General features: G+C 34.3%; 2 protein-coding genes across 5 annotated transcripts; one reads left to right on the top strand and one right to left on the bottom strand.

Moving 5' to 3' along the window:
- Positions 1 to 5,422: 5,422 nt before the first annotated feature.
- Positions 5,423 to 7,472, top strand: LOC140760972 (uncharacterized). Its single transcript, XM_073098100.1, has 2 exons — positions 5,423 to 5,563; positions 6,170 to 7,472. Exons 1-2 carry the CDS (start codon positions 5,537 to 5,539, stop codon positions 7,370 to 7,372), a joined length of 1,230 nt encoding a protein of 409 aa, XP_072954201.1. The 5' UTR covers positions 5,423 to 5,536; the 3' UTR covers positions 7,373 to 7,472.
- A 1,134-nt stretch (positions 7,473 to 8,606) lies between these two features.
- Positions 8,607 to 17,691, bottom strand: LOC140760970 (uncharacterized). 4 transcript variants are annotated; one of them, XM_073098098.1, is made up of 14 exons: positions 17,418 to 17,691; positions 17,163 to 17,327; positions 16,415 to 16,513; positions 16,186 to 16,317; positions 16,034 to 16,102; positions 15,861 to 15,957; positions 15,646 to 15,748; positions 15,125 to 15,329; positions 13,049 to 13,162; positions 11,789 to 11,920; positions 11,410 to 11,490; positions 10,488 to 10,583; positions 8,876 to 8,960; positions 8,607 to 8,796 (listed from the first exon to the last, which is right to left on the bottom strand). In XM_073098098.1, the coding sequence occupies exons 1-14, from the start codon at positions 17,511 to 17,513 to the stop codon at positions 8,768 to 8,770; spliced, it is 1,503 nt and encodes a 500-aa protein (XP_072954199.1). In that variant the 5' UTR covers positions 17,514 to 17,691; the 3' UTR covers positions 8,607 to 8,767. The 4 variants fall into 4 exon arrangements, with proteins under 4 accessions (XP_072954199.1, XP_072954197.1, XP_072954200.1 ...); XM_073098096.1 differs by having other exon boundaries at positions 10,467 to 10,583; positions 17,418 to 17,690; XM_073098099.1 differs by having other exon boundaries at positions 8,876 to 8,985; positions 17,418 to 17,690.
- Between the last annotated feature and the right edge of the window lie 340 nt (positions 17,692 to 18,031).

Here is an 18,031-nt window from a genome sequence, read left to right as displayed (position 1 = left end):
GGGTTCTAAATAAAATTTTCGGCAATTCTGGTGAACTTTTCATTTGACGCCCCATATGTATGTGAATTCACGGTTTAAAATAATATTGCATAATACAGGGTGCTAAATACAAATTTTGTTTAATTTTGGTGAAGTTTTTATTTAACTCCCTCTATATAAGTGAATTTTCGATTCAATAATATTGCATAATTATGAGGTTCTAAATGCAATTTATTTGATTTTGATGAAGGTTCCATTACCTTATATATGTAAATTTTCATTGAGAATAATATTACATGAATACAGGATTTTCATTTAACACCCTATTTAGCAAATTTACGATATAATAATATTGACAGCTACAGGGTTTTAAATGAAATTTATTTAATTTTGGTGACGTTCATTTAACACCCCATATGTTGTAAATGTATGGTTTGAACAATATTGCATAATACAGGGTGCCAAACGCAAATTTGTTTAATTTTTAATAATTTTTCATTTAACAACCTATATATTAGAGAATTTGGGATACTATTATATTGGACAAATACAGTGTTCTACTGAAAATCTCCTTAATTTATCGTGAACTTTTCATTTGACACCCCATATATGATATATGTAATATGTGTGAATTTATGGTTTCAATAATATTGCATAGCAGGGTGCTAAATGCAAATTTCTTTAATAAATTTTCATTTAAACCATATATTAGTGAATTTGTGGTACAATAATGTTGAACAAATTCAGGGTCCTAAATAAAATTGACACCCCATATATCTGTGGATTTATGGTTTAAATAATATTGCATAAGGCAGGGTGCTAAATGCAAATTTCTTATTTTCAGTAATTTTCATTTAACACCCTATATTAATGAATTTATGGTACAATAATATTTGATAAATACATGGTCCTATAAAAAAATTTCCTTAATCAACGTGAACTTTTCATTTGACACCCCATATATGTGTGAATTTATCGTTTAATTAATATTGCATAATATAGGGAACTAAATGCAAATTTTTTAAATTTCTGGTCAATTTTCATTTAACACCCTATATTAGTGATTTTACAATATTGCAACATCAGGGTTCTAAATGAAAATTTCCTTAATTTGTCGTCATGTTTTCATTAACACCCCATATATGTGTGAAATTATGGTTTTGTTAGTATTGTTTAATATAGGGTGCTACATGCAAATTCCTTTATTTTTTAATAAATTTTCGTTTAACATCATATATCAGTGAATTCGTGGTACAATGTTATTGGACATCCTAAATAAAATTTTCCATAATTATCGTGAAGTTTTCATTTGACACCCCATATATGTCTGAATTTATTGTTTAAATAATAATACAAAATAAAGGGTTCTAAACGCAAAATTTTAAAATTCTGGTCAGGTTATTGTAAAATAATATTGGACAAATACAGGGTCCTAAACTAAATTTCCTTAATTATCGTGAACTTTTCATTTGACACCCCATATATGTGTGAATTTATGGTATAAATGATCGTGAATTTTTTTAATTCCTGGTCAATTTTTATTTAACACCCTATATTAGTGATTTTAAGGTTTAATAATATTGCAACATACAGAGTTCTAAATGAAAATTTCCTTAATCTGTCGTCACGTTTTCATTTGACATCCCACATATGTGTGAAATTATGGTTTTTTAATATTGCTTAATGTAGAGTGCTTCATGCAAATTTCTATATCTTTTAATAAACTTTTGTTTAACATCCTGTATTAGTGAATTTGTGGTACAATGTTATTGGACAAGTTTAGGGTCCTAAATAAAAATTTCCATAATTATCGTGATGTTTTCATCTTATATGTGAGAATTTATGGTTTAAATAATATTGCAAAATATAGGGTGCCAAACGCAAAATATTAAAATTCTGGTCAGGTTATGCTAAAATAATATTGGACAAATACAGGGTCTTAAATGAAATATCCTTAACTATCGTGAACTTTTCATTTGACACCCCATATATGTGCGAATTTATGGTTTAAATAATATTGCATAAGATAGGGAGCTAAATGCAAAATTTTAAATTTCTGGTCAATTTTCATTTAACACCCTATATTAGTGATTGTATGGTTTCATAATATTGCAACATACAGGGTTCCAAATGAAAATTTTCTTAATTTGTCGTCATGTTTTCATTTGACACCCATATATGTGTGAAATTATGATTTTGTTAATATTGCTTAATATAGGGTGCTAAATGCAAATGTTTTTATTTTTTTAATAAATTTTCTATTAACATCATATATTAGTGAATTTGTGGTACAATGTTATTGGACAAGTTTAGAGTCCTAAATAACAATTTCCATAATTATCTTGAAGTTTTCATTTGACACCCATATATGTGTAAATTTATGGTTTAAATAATATTGCAAAATATAGGGTGCCAAACGCAAAATTATAAAATTTCTGGTCAGGTTATGGTAAAATAATATTGGACAAATACACAAATACAGGGTCCTCAATGAAATTTCCTTAATTATCGTGAAATTCCCATATATGTGTGAATTTATGGTTTAAATAATATTGATCAAATACAAGGTCCTAAATGAAAGTTTCCTTAATTATAGTGAAATTTTCAGTTAACGCCAATATATGTGAGAATTTATGGTTTGATTAATATTGCATAATATAGGGTGTGTTAAATGCAAATTTTTTAAATTCTTGACAAATTTTCTTTTGACACCCTATATATATTTTTAATTTGTAATACAATAATTTATGGTTTTAAACAATATTGTACGATGTTTAGGTGCGAACAAAATTTTTGACCTAAAAAACTTTTTGTATGCGGTCTCCAAAAGCATACCCATGTATTTACATCTGAGTATTCGGTTTAAAGCTTCGTAAATTAAGTAGAGCAGGTTGTTGGCATATCCAAATATTACTTGACTAATCTTCTCTTAGGCATGCAATGAAGGTATCTTGTTTTCCTCTGGCATAACATTCGTTGTCTTCTACTTAAAATCCAGATCTACAGAGTAATGCAAGTATTCTCTTTTTAATAGAGCAGCACAATCATACCACAAGTGCAAAAAGGTTAACTGAATAGCAGCAAAAACAACTAGCTGTTAGAAAACATAGTAAAGAAACAAAGGGAAAAGCTATATTTTCTCAACAAAAAGAAGAAGAAAAACAGAAAACATGTCGAGTATATATATATATATACACAGTGCATTTTTTACATTTGCAAATCACACCCTGTCAAATATATACAACATGCCTCTTATGTTTTATCAAATATATATACACCCTATGTTCTATCAAACATATACAACACCCTATGTTTGCATTTTTTTTACTTTTTTTTCTTATTTCTTTATTTAATAATACCCCACAAATATGAGGCGCTATATGCAAATTTCTTTTAATTTTGATGAAGTTTTCAGTTAACTCCCTATATATGTAAATTTTTGGTTTAAAACATGTTGTATATTTTAAAAAGCTTATTATTTAAACGCCCCTGTGTATAAGTGATTTTTAGGTTCAATAATATCCCAAATCTGGAATTCTAAATGCAAATTTCTTCAATTTAGATAAAGTTTTCTGCTCAAATAATATTGCATAAACACAGGGTGTTAACTGCAAATATTTTAATTTGGGTGAAGTGCTTCATGTAACTACCGGTATATTAGTGAATTTTCGGTTTAAATAATTTTGCATATGTAAAGGACGCTACGTGCAAATATCTGTTTTGAAACTTTGCCTAGTTTATATTCACGAGCGAACTTGTGCATATCAGATGATGGCCCGCTCGCTATTGCCTCCTCCACTGGACTCAGAATCATTGCTATTTAACTCGAACCTGTTTAGCTACTCAAATGTTTCAGTTCGCTAAGTCAGACAAATATGCTTTTAGAATTTGCGCCGCGGAATGAATCGATGAACAGAGGACGAGTTTTCATACGACAAAATTGTGAATCCCTTTTCCCAAGCTTGAAACATCATCTCTAATTAGTGGTGCTCAAGCTCAATAACTTATTGCATGCCTGAAATTAGATGGAATTACATATCGGTTGGGTTAAAATATTTTATTGGGTTGAGTTTAATGGACTTATATAAAGATATTTTAGTTATTTTTTATGAAAACATACATATATATTGATATATAGTTTACTAAATATCTAATGTAAAACTAAAATAATTATATAAATATGTATACATTATGGATTAGGTTATAGATGAGAATAGTGAATCGGGCTTTCAGGTCGGGTCGGACGGGCAAAAGCTTAGCCTATGTTGCCATTACTATATTGGGCTCGAGTCAGACTGGGCCTAAATCGAACTCGGGCTGAGCTTAGCTCAGTTAAAACCGGACGAGTTCGGGCCAAATTTGGACGGATCGGATCTAATAATTATGTCTAGTTGGCCAACACTGTGCCGAGAAGGTAGACACGTTTTAGATGTATAAGAATAGTAAGTCAATACACCTTTTTTTTCTGTAAAAGGAATACAATTTTTAAGGAATTCCAACACCTAATATTGTAAATTTGTATATTGGAACACGCGGAAGCTGCCTACGATTAGTTTTTATATGGTCATTTGAAGTCTACGCGATTTGGATGAACTTGAGCTCAGACCGCGTCTGAGTTGGCTTCCGCGAATCATGTAGAAGCGAAGACTAGAAATCGTCCAAGTCAAATTTCACATTCCTGTTAATTGTTATGGCTAGTAATCGACCAAGCAACAACTTACTGCTTAAATCCGATTAGGTTGTGCAAAAATCTAGCTCAATGGTTTCTTAGCTTGGAGCTGCAACGATTTCTTCTTGATTACTTTCAGAATAAAGACAGACTAGGGTTCCACTAAATTGTAACAGTCAATTGACCATGCTAGTGACAAGCTAATTAATATCCTCACTCTATCAGTACTGCTAGTTTATTTTTATTTTTATATAGAAATATTCCATCAATGGATGCAGGTGTGTATTGAAATCTAGTGTGTGAAAGTGAAGAATGAAAGCCGTGGAAAAAATTGGCAGCGGTAGATGGTTACTACCAATTTTTAAGGAGACTTCTCATAAGACTCCCTCTTGAAAGTATCACTTTGCACTTTGCACCTTGCGGAGAGAGATTATTTATTTTAACTAGATATTTACAAGTGTGACACTTAAGAAAAAAAAATTGGTAGATTGAACAAGTCCTCACTACTTACTACTTAGCAAAAAATAACTTCGCAACAGGAAAAAATATTATGGCAAGCCCAAAGAGCACACATAAATAAAATACAAAATGAAAGATAAATAGCGTTAGTTGTCATGAACATTAAATATTATAAAGACCGACGAGATTGTAATTAAGAGATAGTTTAAAAAGACTCGAAATAAATATTCCAAGTCAAATCTCTGGGGCTCTTGCTTAAAAAATTATTAATCCAAGGCGAGGTCTTCCTTTAGCCTTTTGCTTGACCAAGTTCGGCGCTACTCCTCTCACTCAGCGTAGACATTCTTCGCGTTTTCCTGCTTCCATCTTCTCCTCTCCCAATATATACTCCTAGTTCTTGCTAACATCTCCTACACGCTCTTCCCTCTAATGGAGAACGAAAACCGTATTCGTGTGGTAAACTCAACCTCTCTTAGCTTATAGTGCATCTCTTCACGTTCTCTTTTACTTTCATGCACTGTTTTTGGAGTATAAATATGCTTGTGCTTTTGATCTGATTCAATTTGTATGAACACTGCTTCCTGTTATAGGAGGTAGCAAATTCGGTTCTTCTTCGAGCAAAAAAAAGGGGCTCCGAATTAATGATAATTTTATTGCAGGATGAAAACATCCTAATTAGAAGAAGTCATCACTTTTATGTCGTGTTTCTTGATCCATCTCTTAATTAATTTAGAATATGCGTTTAATTCCTCTTGTTAGATTGTTGTGTAGGGACTTCCAGGACTAAATAAAGCTAGAATATTGCTTGGATTTCAACATATATCTATTTGTAATTTCTTTTCTTAAAAAGTTCCCCTGCATTTGGATATGGTAGCTATTTCTACTAGAACCGATACAACAAGGTAACAGAAACATACCACAATGGCCGCATGTATATACATATGTGTGTGTGTGTGTGTGTGTGTGTGGCATTAGTCGCAATATTTCAGGTTGAGAAGAATACTTTAGTATAGTGGCAACGGTCACTAACCTATTCCTATATATTAACATGAATCTGTACAGATTGATGGAAACCAAAATGCAAATGAATTGTGGGAGGCCCAGTTGGGGAAGCGAATCATGCAGTTCTTCCTTGCAGTCGCTGCCATTTTTATAGGCATGTTAGTAACTTCAATGCCGGTACGTGATGAGATCAAGCTGCACCACAAGATCCTCTGGCCAATCTGGGGGATATCCAGCATGATAACCGCTCTATCCGCACTTACCTTGCTAGCTTTGCTCATGTGCTCTACTCACTTCCACCGTCGTCTTCTTACAAGCTTCATATTCCTCACCGGCCTTGCTCTTGCAGCTACATATTCTAGCCTCTTATTCCTCGTAAAAGTGAATGCTACCATAGCTATCATCGTTCCAATCCAAAAGCTCGTCGTGGTCGGCATGATTGCCTACATGGGCTCGCGAAAGCGCGAACGTCATGATACCGCCTACGACGAAGCTTATGAGTCGGAGATGGATTGCGGCTTCGATCTCTCCAAGCTAAGCAATGCGGCCGCATTCACCGTGCAAACAGCTCTAATCGTCTCATACCTGAAGAATTCTTCTTCGTCCGAAGCGCCTGCGCCTCGACCTGATCACGCCGTAACTTCTCCGTGCGAATTCCGTCCATCACGAGCTGATCTAGCTATAACTTACTTTGCATCAATGCTCTGTCTGTGTTCCATGATGATAACCTGCATGCCGCTGAGGTTCGGGGTTCAGGACACGAAGGGCTGCTTGCTCGCTACCGTTAAGGTTCTCAATTATGCGATGCTAGTCGCGCTGGCTTGGATAGCGACGACGCTGGCCGCTGAATTCCTGGAAGGGATGGTAGTTCTTTCCTTCACTCTGCTGCTCGTTGCATCTGCTTTCTTTGTGTTCTGGGAGTTCCAGGACAGAGCTCCGGAAGCCCAAAGAGCAAATCGTGCCTGCGAAATAATGAAGGAGTATAAGAACATGTGCATCGGAACAATGGCTGTAGCGTACTATACCATATTGGTGTTTATTTATTCAAATAATCCCGGGAGAGAAATCGATAGCTTGCTCATTAAGCTCTTCGTGTTGGTCCTCCTCACGGCTATCATATCCGGTCTCGCTTTGACGCCGTTCACCCTGAAACCTCCAAGTCAAAACTCGTCAGTTGTCGCAAAGATCATGGTTTCGTTTGCCGGGCTGCTGGTTCTGATTGTCTGCGTTATCGTGGTGTACGCCTGCATCAACCTATATTAGAAGTCTTGCCTTTCTTTTTACTGCACGAGAACACATTGCTCGGTATTTATATCCTCCATCAAGTTTTATTTCAGAATTCCTTGCGATATGCCTTTTTAAATGTTGTTACTCGAGCATAATTCCACCCTTTGCAATTGCTTGCGGATGAAGACACGTTTGACAGGTTTTTATTAAAAAGCACTACATAAATCCAAGATCATGAAATAACTTCAATAATACACGTGCAGGTCTTCGTCAAATCCTAACTACTCCGCCATCATATCTCACAAAATGCCACAACATATATAAAACTCTATCAAAATTTTAGCACGATGTTTCTACTCTCTCTCTCTCTCTCTCTCTCTCTCTCTCGTGTGTGGTTCATCACTCTGATACAAGTACAATACTGTGCGGGTGAATAAACAGTTGTAAAAAGTTACAATTTGCAAGTCACAGGAATGAGATTCTAATTACTGAAAGACTGAGCTCTTGTATTGCTAAAACAGTGGCATGCCAATTAAAACCTTCATAACATGCTGACTAAACTTGAAGTCACAGACGCTGGGATTAGCAAAGTATCCCACTTGCAACTCAATTTTAGCTGCTCTGTATGAGAAGGAAGATATACTTTGGTATAATATTTTCATATGAAAAAGTTTACATCAGCCACGTTATTTATACACAGAGATGATAACAATAATATTACAGCATTATTATGTAGTTTTATAGTTATGGAATTAGTTTGGATCTATTTGTGATCTAGTCGAAATTGAGTGAACTGTAATTGATTGAAGTGAGTTGATTGAGTGGATTTGTAAGAGCATCCACAATTTGATCACGAACACGTAATAAGCTTTTGATGACTCATTCCCTGACAAAATGATAAATCAATCTCTACTATAATCTTTTCATATGAAAAAGTTTTTATCAGTCTCGGTCTCTCGGACTCTCGGTATCTGTACAAAGAAATAATAATAATAATATTAGAATATTGTAATGTAGTTCTATAATTATGGAATTAGTCTGGATTTGTTTGAGATCCTATTTGCATGGGATTCTCTTCTATCAATAAGACAAGTGATAACTCAACCATCACTTGACCGATGATCCTTCAATACTGTGCTTGAGGAAATCTTTCATCACTAGATTTACTGTTTACCTAAATGGTAGTATTTGCTCATCACTCAACCGTATACACCCAATATTGCTTAGTTGAACCAACAGGTTTCACAAGTAAAATTCAAATTATACTGATGAAGAGCAAGCATCACCTTTTGATGTCAAGGATTCTGAACTGTGTTCTATAAAAGAAGAATAAGCTTTTCAGGTATATACAACCAAACCTAGATGGTATAGTTCGGATCAACATCATGGACGTAATGGTATCACTATTGTTGTATTTTCATTTTCTGTAACTTACGCTGAGCATTTCAATTTTTCATTTCCTACAAAGCAGATTGCAAGAATGTTAATCTTCACTATCCACATATTTAACAAGCAACTGAAATAAACGACCGATAATACCTGTTTGGCTCTCATAAAGGAATTTGTGCAATGGAAACAGCCTGAAACTTGGCAAGGTTTGTTTGGCGCCGACCCAAATAAAATGCTGTCAGCAGCCACAAGAAGCACAGCTGACATTAAAATGTAAAGGATCAGATTTATTGCAAATATCACATAAAAACCGCATTTCAAACTATGGTGCTGTCCACCAGTTCATGATTACAGTTCCCGGTTGTCTCATCTACTCTACGTTCATACTTTAGATCTCCTACAATCCTATATTAGCTCCATACTGAAAAAAAACCACTGGATTAAACCAGTTGGTTGGCATACTTTCTACATGATAAATGGATGACACTGTGCAGATTGGGATTAGAGCTTCAAATAATATAATGCCAATTTAGCATACTACTAATTAAAGCGTCTAATGCAAGACTTCCATATTTACTATAAAACTTTTTAAAAAGAAATGATCTTCTATGTTCCATTAATGCATCATGCACGTAATATTTCTACAAAGAGGAGGATGAAAAGATAGTTACTAATCAAGAAAAAGCAGAATAGCACTATTGAGAATCTGTATAATATGCTAGCAGAAAAGTAGATGTACTATCAAGATTTGTCAAGAACTTTTTTAGAGCACATATTTTCGTATCTGTGTTTCTCTTATGGATACCAAAATCGGCCGATCCAGAGTTGGGTCGGCCTTAACTGATTCCGATCAGACTAGTTTCGGCCAATATAAGCCGAAACTCAGCATAATTGGCTGAAATTAATTTTTTTTAAGATTCAGATCGGATCTAAAATGTATCTAACCTAGGAGATATTGATAATTGAATTCATCAACTGTTTTCTTTTAAAATTTTTGTATTTACTCTCTATCTCTCATACATACTCCTCTCATTCTTGCACTTCACTGAGTTCATTCGGTGGCCATTTTAATGAGCTTCTTTGGTTAGTCCACACTTTGGTGAACTCTGATGAGTTTTCTTTCAAAAACAATTTCTTCTTTCTCATTCACTTTTTAACTCATTTTTTTCTTGTTATAGAACAAGAGAGTTGCTTTTCATGTTGTTCTGCAGTAATAATTTACAAGTATAAAAATTTGTCCAACTCAAGTCAAAATTTATTATAGTTTTAAGTAACTAATTTTTATTTCTTATTGTTTTGTTATTTATAAATTTTTAGAAATATTTCTGTATTTTAAATAATATTTAGAATTGTACGTAATTAAAAATAATCCGATCCGATACAAGCGGTTGATACGATCATACAACCGATATGGCCGATAAGTATTATTTTTTCTAACGATTGATTTCCATCCCGATACCAAATTTCGAAACCTTAGTTTCTCTTACATTGAGTTAATAAATGTCACACCAGAATTTGTTCTGATATATCAGTAGAACCATAGTAATCGAAGCTTCACTGAATGATAAACTACAGCAAAGTCAAATGTACTTCTAAAGGGGAACATTCTAGTAATTGTTTTCAATGAATTGACATGAAAAATGCTAAAAAAAACAATCTCAAAAAACAAGCATATGATAATCTAGCATCGTGACAATACAATTTGTCAGAACAAAGATAGACAAGAAGCATATAAACATACAGGCAACGCGTAGAGAGAGACCATAGACGTTTGACCATTTATATTGCCAAAGAGTAACTTGTATATTCCAGCTGCAGTTGCATCACCAAGCCTCTGAACGATAACATCTATGCAGACCTGGAACCAATATTCAGGGTATAATAATATTTTGAGGTATGAAAATAGCTAAATGACACTTACAAACTCCAGAACCTATATCATATCTATTAATACCAGCCAATTCTTCTAATTTTCTATCTAGTCGTTCACTACATTCCTGGCCACTAATGCTTCTTAACAAAATAGATAGAAAGTCCACTAACCTAATCACATTAGTTCATGCTGCTATTTTTTTTCCAATCTCCTCTTCTACCTTCTTCCCTTCTTTCTTGTGTGCCTTTTAAACTTTAATGTGAAGCAACTTTATACCACAGAATCATCATTTTTCTGCTTTCCCTATTGACCTAGATCTAGATGTAATTCTTAATTGACAGAAATTCCTGTAATCCACAACGAGCTAAGGCACACACTTCTTTCAAGATAGTCGGTCATGACAATTTCTCTATTCAGGACAAGAAATATGCTTTTGTATCTTATATCTTTTTGTAAGATACAATATGCGCCACAAAATAGAAAGAACCTCTTTCTAGTTGCTCTGAAACAATTAGGAGATCACTGGAAGAAATACAGGGTTTTGCTTCTGGTGGCAACATGCTAATGGGTGGTGGTACTGCGGTCTAATCAATACATTCTAAGAAGAAATATATCAAATGAAGAGGTTGCTAATTTCTGGTTTTGGCACAGCCATCAATGCTCCAATTTTCTGTGCCAGTCATATCGCTCCTACCTAACAATCCTTTGAATTCATGTGCTGCAATATCATTTTGAGTCATTTCCTTATTGTACTGAACTTTTCTTCTTATGAAAGCAACAGAGATCTAGAACTGCAAGGTAGAATTATCACCTTAGCTTTGTATTTCTCATCCTGCGAGACAACTGTGAACAAAAGTTCCCGACCAGGTCTTGTTAAAACATACGTTGTCACCTGCATGGAAGACAATGTTGCAGAAACATTTATTGACACATGTCAGATTTTCAAAATTATCAGCATCCCTTGAAATTAGCACTTTTGAATATCCAATGGAACCTATTGGAGTTGATGAATGAGCCCAATACAGTAAATTTCAAAAGAAATTGGCTGGCTTATAAATATGTTTTCATGATTCAAAACAGCATTGTACAAGGCAAAATGGTAGACTTCTGACTAAACAAACTATGTTTAAATGGATGCTTGCTAGCATGAATTATGTTTAAATTAAGTAATTTTATTTTTCACTTTGTACCTTCCGAAGAGTTTCTGAAAAAGCCACAGAGATCCACGTTGGCCATACAGCAAGAGCAATCATATTAGAAATTGCAACAAATGGGGCCGAGCAAATAGCAAATGTAACACCAGCAACTGTAAGCATGCGTCCCTGGCAGGTTTATTAGAGAAATCCTATCAGGAAAACAGAAATACTAGATATGGTGTTTGCTATCAAATAATACTGAATTAGGAATAATCACAGAACTAATCAATCTGATGGGGTCATCTAGCTTGACTACTGTATGCAAAGATGATTGGCGAAAATCAAACAAACCTAAATTTGCTACCCAGTTATTCAATAAGAAGGTTTCTAGAAGCACCAGTAAGAATGTCAAGTAGTTATAAGAGTTAAAACAGCTGTAAAACATGCCACATGGAAATTTGACAAAAAGAAGAAAATTTTAAGTCATTCAACAGGTACACGACATGAATTTTCTCAGTTTATCTTGTTGCTGATGGTAGTTGATCATTCTATCATCTGACAAAATCCACTTATTGAAGATTATGCAGCCAAGGAATCAAAAGGTCTCTGGCGTTGCTGAAGAGCATAGACCAAATATTTACAGGCATATCAATGTTTAAAAGGTTCTTGTTACCTTGTGCACAATCCTCTCTTTTGACTAATTTCATACCATATTCAACAATTCCAAACTTTTTTTTAGTTCCTTTTACCAAAATATCCACTTTTGTCCCTCATGTTTAGCACCAGTAAGCTCAGAAACAATGAAGATAATCTGAAATGTAATGTTGCATCAATGATGAATGGACTTCTATTGCTAGAAGAAAGGATCTAGATTCCTATAGCAACCACTAAGCCAAGAAAGCTTTGCAATTTTTCTTTCTTCATCTAGAATACTGCATAAGATTCACAACTAATATTTTTCAGTTGGGATAAGATAGGTAATTTTATGTGGGAAATGTTTCTCCCTGTCAGTAACTTTGGATTTAATTCAACAAAGAAAGAAAAAGGAGTCGACTATGTTGTTAGGTTTCATCTCTTCAGAAGGGTGTTCAAATGTTAACGGCAGTAGGTAAAGGTAAGTTTATGCAAGGAACAGTGAAATTCAAAAATTAAAACACCCCACATATTGTTTCTGATACAACAATTCTATGCTATGCAAATAAATTTTAGAAGAAGATCCAATCATTCTAAATTACAATGTCACTGTGAAACAAGTACAATTTAGAGTAGAAAGAAGCATTCACAAGGAATATAATTCTGACATTAACAAGATACCGTTAAAGTAAGTTGACCAGCAAGAATAAAAACAGCAATAAAGCTGTTTATTAGTGCAAACAATCTTCTCCTGGACAGAGGACTTGTGACGGTCAGAGCAATTATTGTTACTTTCTGCAAAAAATAGATGGCAAATATATGAGAACTTTGAACTTCTTACTGTGTACACTAGTATCCAACCAAAAACCAGACAAAACAACATAAAAAGCACTTGTTGTCATAATGCTCAATCTTGGTCAGATGTGTCTCACATTACATTTAAGATGTTAAGGAACTTCTCAACTGATTCAATATAAGCAGATGGTACGACCAGAAATTTATAAGATCAGCACCACGCCAAAGTACTTCCCAACACTTGTTCTTTTGTTTTGAACCAAATGAAGTTTTCTCACTCCGAACTCTTATCAAATTGAGTTGTATAAGCATGTTAAATTGAATATGAACCAGTTAGTACAAGTCTATTGGATTTATCCTTCTCTAAATATTTAGTGCTTCTGTTTGATGTTAAATAAAATGCCTTACTCGATATATTATAGCATCTTCTGAAAAAGAATTCTGCAATGAGAAGGATCAACTATATAGGTCAAAGTAGGAGAAAGCTCATGGCAGAGTATCCTGCAGGTGAACCCTGACATTTCACATAGAAGAAGGTACGAAATTACAAAAGGAAGCAAAGGCTTTTGTAAAACAAACGATTGGCATCTAGACAGGTTAGTGTTATAGCATCTGTGCCAAACATATAGGTAAGTTTTATAAATAAACATGTTACTCTCTCTCTCTCTCTTCCTCCCTCCCTATATATATATATATATATATATATAATACACACACACACACCAATTTGTGTGCCCATTTCAATATGTTGTTTGTGTCTTAGGTTAATTTGCTTTTCATCAGCTGGCATTTGCATTGTTATGTAAAATCTATGACTGCATCAGCCATACCAAAGATGAAAGTATCATGCAACAGCCATAATTTTCAACATTGAAAATGAGAAAAAAAATGTTGACCACAAGTTTTTATTTGTAGTGTATTAGTGTGAGATAAAGTAATCAACAAATTTGTCAGCTTTTCTTAGTTACAAGATAAAAAAAAAAAAGATAAGATGGGTGAAAAGAATTGAGCAGAAAAAAGGTGACAAAAGAAGATAGAGGGTAATAATTAAAAAAAAAATACAGAAAAAGAACTCCAAATTTTCAATAGTGCAAAAGGATAGATATATGTAACATGAGTATGATCGCATGAATATGCATGAGAGAGACCAAAAGAGATGAATTGCTATCAGAATTTCTTTCATAGCTATTTTGCTCACATGGGCCACATACAGCAGGAAGGATATTATGCTATATGACATCAAAAATGTATCATGATGACCTTGAGTCTTCAACTTCCCCAGAAAATTGGAAAGAAATGATTGCTAATAGGGGTGGCATAGAACATGATAGATGCCGACATGAAATAAAATTGGAATACAAACATATTGATCTTAACTTCCTTAACAAATTTAAGAAAAGAATAGCATATCCACAGAAGATAAAGTAGCACCAATTGAATGCAGGATGTGAAGAAAACATCCTAAATCAGTATCCTAGTCTTGTATGTTCAATTAAAGTTGGATCCCAATAAGGAATGGAAAATGAAGAAAACAGCTGTAATTTTTGCAATAGCTACAAGCCTACAAAATAGATATAGCAATTGTGATGTATACCAGAAAAGGTACAAATGAAGTGGAATTGCATGAGCAAACTCAGCAATACCATGATGTATGAGATGGTTAGTATCAGGATGCATGGTTAACGTTTTCTACACTTCCATTTGGAAAACTTTCAAGATTATGACAACTTAAGACCATCATATATCTTCCCATACAATCAAAAGAAGCAGCTCCACTGTGGTTTTTAAGTTTCTAACATTTAGATCACCATGTAGGCATGTAGTCATCTCATCATAATCATGATAAATGAAATTGAATCAACATATTGCATCACGAGTTATATATGCAAGTAGATAAGGAACACTTAATACAACAAGTGATGCCATTTAGAATACAAAGATTAAAATAAATAAATGTAATACCTGAAAATAGAAGAACGAGGACACAACAGCACTCAGCCACAGAAATAAGGACACATATAATAGATAACTTGATGACATTATCAGCCAGATCCCTTCTAACAATACAAAAAGCTGAGATTTTACTTCATAAATCTGTGATCTAGGAGTGGAAACTAGGGAAGATGTCTCTTCATCAGCCATTTGGTATTGTTCTTGTTTGTTTCTTCTACATAGGAAAATGAAAGAAATTATTTATTAAGAAAGAAAGAAATAAATACAAAAGGAAAGAAAATATAGAAAATAAAAAGATAAAATAAAAAGAAGAAATCCAAAAGCTGTCAAAAATTGGCCATTACCTCTGGCCTTAATATACTAGCTTGCAAGGATTTTTGGAATTCATAATAAAGGTGGAATATGTGGAATGATCTTTTAAAATTGCCAAAAGGAAAAAAGAGTAAAACAAGAGATGATGTCAAACCTCCCATCATAAACGATAAAGCTCATAATGTCTTGAAAAGGCAAAGTTATATGATATAATATACCCGGTGGGTGACATTTCTGCAGAACTATGGTGAGCATCATGAGTGATTCCTTTTGAAGACTGTGCAGCAAGCTCCATCAAGAGAGCAGAAAAGAGAAGTAAAACTGTGATAGAGTTAGAAATGATGGAAAAGAAATTTCATAGGATAGAAAAAGGCAGCAGGTCCGAATATTATCCAGATATTATTCTTTATTTCACCAAGAAAAAAATGCATACATGGTCCTAGCCACGCCATACTTGCTGCGAACAATGAGCCAAAGAGCTGCCCAAGTGTTGCACCAGCACCAATAAAACCAAACAATCTTGAACCTGACTGAACAAGAAGAAGAAGAATTAGACATTATTATTGTAATTCTATATGATGAACTCTATTATATATGGATGAGTACCTCACTGTCCATGACATCAATTACCCTTGCCCAAGTTGACGATATTGTAAGAAGATTAAGCAAAGCAACCTACATGGGGTAATAAAATTCAATCATGTTAGTTTTACTTTTTCAAGAGAACAACTATTAGCAAAAAGTACTGAGAATCATACCCACAGGAACAAGCTTATCCTCACAGTTATATAGAACCACCGATGATTGCCCCAACCTATAGTATGATTTGAACCATTTTCACCAATATTTACCTTTCCATTCACAGGTCCAGGAGAGCTAGAATCTGAAATCTACAGGAGGAAAGACTATTCAACTACGTTCAAATTAGTAACAGGATTAGAATTATGATCAATAAAATTGATGGTTTAGGCCCCTTTATTCACTTACCCTGCTGGCAGAAGACGGATGCCCAGGAGTGGAGGCATACCAGAGAATGAAGAATAAAAGAAGGGAGATACTGAAAAATCTGAGTATCAAGACCAAAGCCTGAAATTTGATAGGCTCATCAATTTCTGCTGATAAGTATATGTTCTAGAGGCAGTAACTATATCATTTTCTTTAATCATCACTTGGAAGCACATCATGTAGAAATTAACAAAGAAAGAAGAAAAACTGCAAAACATGTAACTTATGAGTGTACCACATTAGTCCAACCATAGAATCCAGGTAGTATAATACTTTCTTGACTATGTTCTGCAATAACAAGTAATCTAAAATTTGTAGATTCACAGAAATCAAATATAGTTGTCATTTCATCCATGATTCGAACAAAACTGACGGAAGTTGAGATAATCTAATCATGAGTCCTGACAGAACAGAACTACCACATTTTAGGGTCTATCACCCTGACTACATTCAGACGACCATACCACCAATACAATTAGCTACACTAAGTTGTCAAGTTCCCAAACGTCACTTTCACCATTCTGCTATTACAATGCAAGGTGTTCCCATTATTCCTCTTTCAACTAGGTATTTAAGTTCAAGAAATACAGATGCAAAAAAAGAAATCCAAACAATACAAACAAATAAACAAAAAGAATTTATATAACACAACTTATGGACATGCAAACCATTATATCTATTGATCAAGTAGTTCCAGTGCAACAAGAATTGGATTTCAACAACAGCATACCTTTGATTTGGAAAGATTCGGAAGCGAAAAGACCAGAGTCGAGAGAGGAGCCGCAACAAGTGTTAGGATAAGCGATCCCAAGAAAAGCCCGGGGAGATTGTTCAACCCTAGAGAGATCGCCCCTTCGTCTCGCAGCGGAAGAATGACGAAATAAGCGCTCAGGATCTGGTAGATTTACAAACAAATCGTCGATCAGCAAGGAAAGTTTGAGGAAATATTACAAGGTTGTATAGGAGAAGGGATGGGATGACTCACGAAGAAGAAGGTGGAGGCGGATCGGATCAGAGCCGGGATCTCGTGCGGGTGGACGGAGACGATGGAGGAGACGACCGCTTCAATTCGAGATGGCATTGGAGTTTTAGATGAGAGGAAGAAGAAAGAGAGGGTTAAGGATCTGGGGATGAGAGGATGAAGAGGAAGAGGAAGAGGAAGTGATGCTCGAACGAGCTCGCGGAGCTCGCGCGAGAAAAGGGAACGCAGTGGCGTTGAAGATTGAAAAATAGGAAGTACGAGAAGTTCTCATGTAACCAAAGGCAGATATGGTTGCACACTGAGACATTGCTGTTCTTTTTTTTCATTATTTATTTATTTTTTAGAAAGACATTGCGGATTCTTATGGGAGAAAAAGAAAAAGATAAATTATATTGTACACCAAAAACAAATATAAGACTTTAATATTGACACCCTCCATTTTCAGTATTTATATTTCAAACATCAAATTTTGGACCTTATTATTATAACACCCTAATGTTTTCAGTATTTATTATCAAAACTTTATTTTCCAAGAAAAATCTCTTTAATCGGTGCAAAGAAAAGGCAAGACATAAATCAAAAATTAACTTTCTTGTGCACCTGCCCTAGCTCTACTA

Source organism: Typha angustifolia, chromosome 6 (assembly GCF_048772165.1).
Source record: "Typha angustifolia cultivar Huaian chromosome 6, ASM4877216v1, whole genome shotgun sequence".
Lineage (NCBI taxonomy): Eukaryota > Viridiplantae > Streptophyta > Magnoliopsida > Poales > Typhaceae > Typha > Typha angustifolia.
The sequence above is the reverse complement of the archived record's forward strand: the minus strand, read 5'-3'. Positions and strand labels throughout refer to the sequence as shown.